Source organism: Monopterus albus, unplaced genomic scaffold, assembly GCF_001952655.1.
Source record: "Monopterus albus unplaced genomic scaffold, M_albus_1.0 scaffold265.1, whole genome shotgun sequence".
NCBI classification, from domain to species: domain Eukaryota; kingdom Metazoa; phylum Chordata; class Actinopteri; order Synbranchiformes; family Synbranchidae; genus Monopterus; species Monopterus albus.
The window spans coordinates 113,950-117,852 of NW_018128145.1; the positions used below are offsets into that span (position 1 = coordinate 113,950).

The window sequence follows — 3,903 nt, forward strand, 5'->3', positions numbered from 1 at the left end:
TATTGTACTTCCTTGTACACTGCCCATCTGTGGTCTAACTATAAAAAGGGCAGTCTTCAGAAACTGTCAGTACCTTACAATGACGCCCTAAGGATATTATTGAAAAAGCCTAGATGGACGAGTGCTAGTGAATTGTTCGTGTCATCTCGATTCAGTACATTTCCCGCTGTTCTAAGAAACCTGATGTTTAAATTTATTTGTCGCTTGAATGGTTTTGAAAATCATATCATTTTATTGTTGACTAATGTTGCACACATTGACATGTGTTTTACTTCTGCTCTCTGGAAACACTGGTATGCCTGCCTTTTAAAGGGACAGTAGTTTATGGTTGATGTCTTGTTCTTGTTTTTATTTTATTTTATATTGTTTCTTTTAACTGTTCTTTTATTGTCTATTTGTTCTAATTTGGACCTTGAGTCTATAATAAAGTGCCATTCATTCAATAACATTCCACTGAAAAGTATAAGAATTTAAAATGACTGTACAATATGGCAGATGCATGGTGGATCGATATCTCTGATTGGCCGTTCCTTCTCTGATCAATTATATGATTGAGTTTTTTTAGTTGTAATTAGGAGCAAGTCACTGGCTCTTAAACTGCTGTTAGCAAGCTCCAACTAAAGTCTGTGCTGCTCCCACTGACAGACTGTGGTTTTAGTTTGAGTCTGAACACCTTCAGTCTGGTTCATGACATGAAGAGAACTTACATAATATGCAGGTCGAGCTGTCGGTCAAAGGTGGCGGTGACGACTAAGTTCTGGATCACAAGCTGGAAACCGGAGTTTTCCCGGAAACGTAGATCAGCTTGATTGACAACCAGCTGAGTGAACGTGAACCTGAGCAGAGGATTGAGAGAAAGAGCGGCTGTGAAGCTGAATGCTGATGCAGTCTTTGGCAAGTGGCTGTGGCTCAGGAGGTATACCGGGTTGTCTCCTAACCGGAGGATTAGCAGTTTGATTCCCGGCTTGTCAAGTCTAGATGTCAAAGTATCCTTGAGCAAGACACTGAACCAACAGTTGCTCCCGGTGATGACACCAGTGTGTGAGTGTTTGGGGGTGTGAATGGCCAAATAGTGTGAAAGCACTCTGAGTGAGCTGCAACGCATAGAAAAGCGCTGTACAAGCATAAGGCCTTATCTCAGTATCAGAAATGTGTTTGGTGCCAACAGTGCCACCTGCTCTACACTTCTCCCTCTTGTTTGTACCTGTTACATTTTGGTTTTACACCAGTAAGATCTGATATCAAAAGCGTTTTTTTCCATTTGTTTCCACTATGGTGCGCCTGCTTTGGAAGTGCATTCTGGGAGATAAATTTCAGTACCTCTCAGCAGGTAGTACTAAAATCAAGTACCAGGACTGCGAGGGGGGAGGGGGTGCATGTACACAGAGCAGTCACTGATAATTGATTAAATGTCTACATCTTCTCACCTCATTGCAAGATCTGTGTGTAAACACACAGCTGCCCCTGGAGCAGCAGGAGCAGCCCCTCCCTCCTCTAAACAGAGAACAACAGAGAGGAAACACAGTGGATGGAGAAATGAAGCAAGATGGGCAGCGGCAACCCCAGAGGCTATCCTTGGTAATGGTTAAGGGAAGTATGGGATACACCGCTCGTTAGGTTCTCATAGTGGAAACGCAGCTAAAATCCACCCAGTGGTCAGTTTATTAGGAACACCTGTGTCAACCTGAGTTGGTCTAATCCAACAGTCCTGCTGTAAATCCTCCTCCATGAAGGTGATCTTGTTCAGAGAGGTATTTCTGTTACCATACCGGAACCAGCTCAGTATAACCCAGTCCATTTGAACAGCAGCTCAAACTCCTGCCTCCACAATAGTCATACAGGTGAACCAACACCTATATGAACACAAACTGAACATTATCACACTCATGGAGGAGGATTTACTGCAGAACTGTTGGATTAGTCAAATAAATAGACCACTCAGTCTGACATTAGAATTAGGTGTGCTCTAGCCAGATGTGTGAATGTAAAACAACAGCTAGAGAGCAGTGCGGTAAGGAAGCAGCTTCTTACTGCTGGATTGTGCAGATACTGCGCTGAAAGCTCTCAAAAGGTCTGTTAACCAGCTCCTGGAGAATGGCCACAGCTTGATCCCTCACTGTGAAAACAAACAGGTGCATGTCACATTCCCTGGGAGTCCAGTCTGTGACTAAACCACAGACAGAGACTGTTGTCAGGCAGACTGAGGTAACACTACAGTGAAAGTAGAAAGCTGGGAGCTCCTACACATGTTCAGTGATCTGTCGGTGAGTCGCAGTTTGAAATCGGCCGGCTCGATGGCAGCGATGGAGGAAAACAGGGAGGTGAAGAAGAGGAGGGCAAAAATGCAGGAAGTCATCCTGAGGCAAAAACCTGTAACATGGGAATAAGAAGAAGAGGACTCTTGAGAAAGCAGCACAGAGTCCTGTCTAAACTCAGCGGCTCACATCATGCAGCTTGAGCCTGTTTCACTGAATATTTTACTGTCTTTGCAAGAGTGAGACACAAAACTAGCCCCAACACAGAAGGCTGTTCTGTAAAGATCAATGAACATGGGATATTTAACAGAGACAAACTCAGTTCAGTTTTGCAACTTGTAAAGTTACACCAGTGTTTGAGTTAAATATTCCCTAGTAATCAGCTAAATACCACACATGATGTTCCACAAAACTTGTACAGCCAAGTACAAACTCAGGCCACAGACCCTCAGACGTGTGACACCACCACAGGAAAGTGGATCCACTGCTACATCAACACAAAGTACACATAATTACACAGATGTGAAATTCAGCTCTAAATCCCTGCATCTATTATACAGATAATTAAAAAATAGAGCAGAGCAACAGCTTTACTTGGTACCACAGAAGAAAAAGCAGCAGTTACCTGTGGTTTGTGTGTGTGCAGAGGCTGCAGTAGGTGACCACAGCTTCCATAAACCCACTTCTACTTATACGTCTCTTCGCACGGAGCATGAAGCTGCAAGGTTTGTACATCTGACCAAACATGGACATGATCTGTGCGATTTGGCTGCTGTGGTTTCAAACTGTAACTGTTTATCTTATCTGATAAGCTGTCAGACCAAGTGAGGCTACAGTCACACATTAGCCAAACCTCTGAACGTGCAGGTGCTTATTTCACTGTCACAGTTTCCACCTACTGTTCAGAGTTTACTGTCGGGCTTGTTCGGAGGCTCAAACAGCTTCACCTGATGCACACGGTTTCCTCCAAACCCCTACAACAAAGGAGGCAAAGCTAGTGTTAGGTATTTTTAGTCAGATAGACATTGGTTAGACACTTCATGTATTAGAAGTATTTAGTGTAGACAGGATGTCTAGCTCAGGCTGTTAAATGCTTAGTCATTCTCATGGGGAAGTCCAGGTTGTTTATGTTCAAGGATAACTAGATAGAAAGTTGATTACTGTATGACATGTTTAATCATAATCATAATCATAATATCTTCTTATGCTTAATGTCATGACATGTCACTGGATGTCCTGTCAGAATGTCTTAGCTACACACCACACAATCAACGGACAATCACACATTGATTTTCTTCATGTTTTGACTACTGCTATGACCAGCTGCAAAGCCTTGCACCGGGACACGTCACGGTTTGACGTTCCTGTGTAGTATGGGATTAGCCCAAAGCGATATAATGTACAGGCCTGTTGGGTTCGGGGTCTTTCATCCTTCAGCTGCCTGCGTGCATGTTGGAGGTGCAAGATACCTGAGCGTGTAATGTTAATTTTTACCTGTGTTCATGGAATAAATCAGCACTGTTTTGAAGCTACTCGGACTGTCTCGTCTCTCAGAGTTAGCGTGGTACAAAGAACTGGAATACAACACTAGCATGACCTAAAAAAAGTCACAGTGGACACATCTGTGGGCAACACACTAGTCTGAAGC

General features: G+C 43.4%; 1 protein-coding gene across 1 annotated transcript in view; it reads right to left on the bottom strand.

The window, feature by feature from the left end:
* The window catches only part of LOC109972668 (phospholipid transfer protein-like), a 14,115-nt gene extending 10,905 nt beyond the window's left edge, over positions 1–3,210 (bottom strand). The window contains exons 1-4 of the mRNA XM_020621678.1: positions 3,155–3,210; positions 2,245–2,370; positions 2,032–2,116; positions 708–836 (exon numbers count right to left, since the gene is read on the bottom strand). Of these exons, the coding sequence (XP_020477334.1) occupies positions 708–836; positions 2,032–2,116; positions 2,245–2,356 (326 nt within the window). The 5' untranslated portion in view covers positions 2,357–2,370; positions 3,155–3,210. The remainder of the gene's footprint in view (positions 1–707; positions 837–2,031; positions 2,117–2,244; positions 2,371–3,154) is intronic.
* Positions 3,211–3,903: the final 693 nt, after the last annotated feature.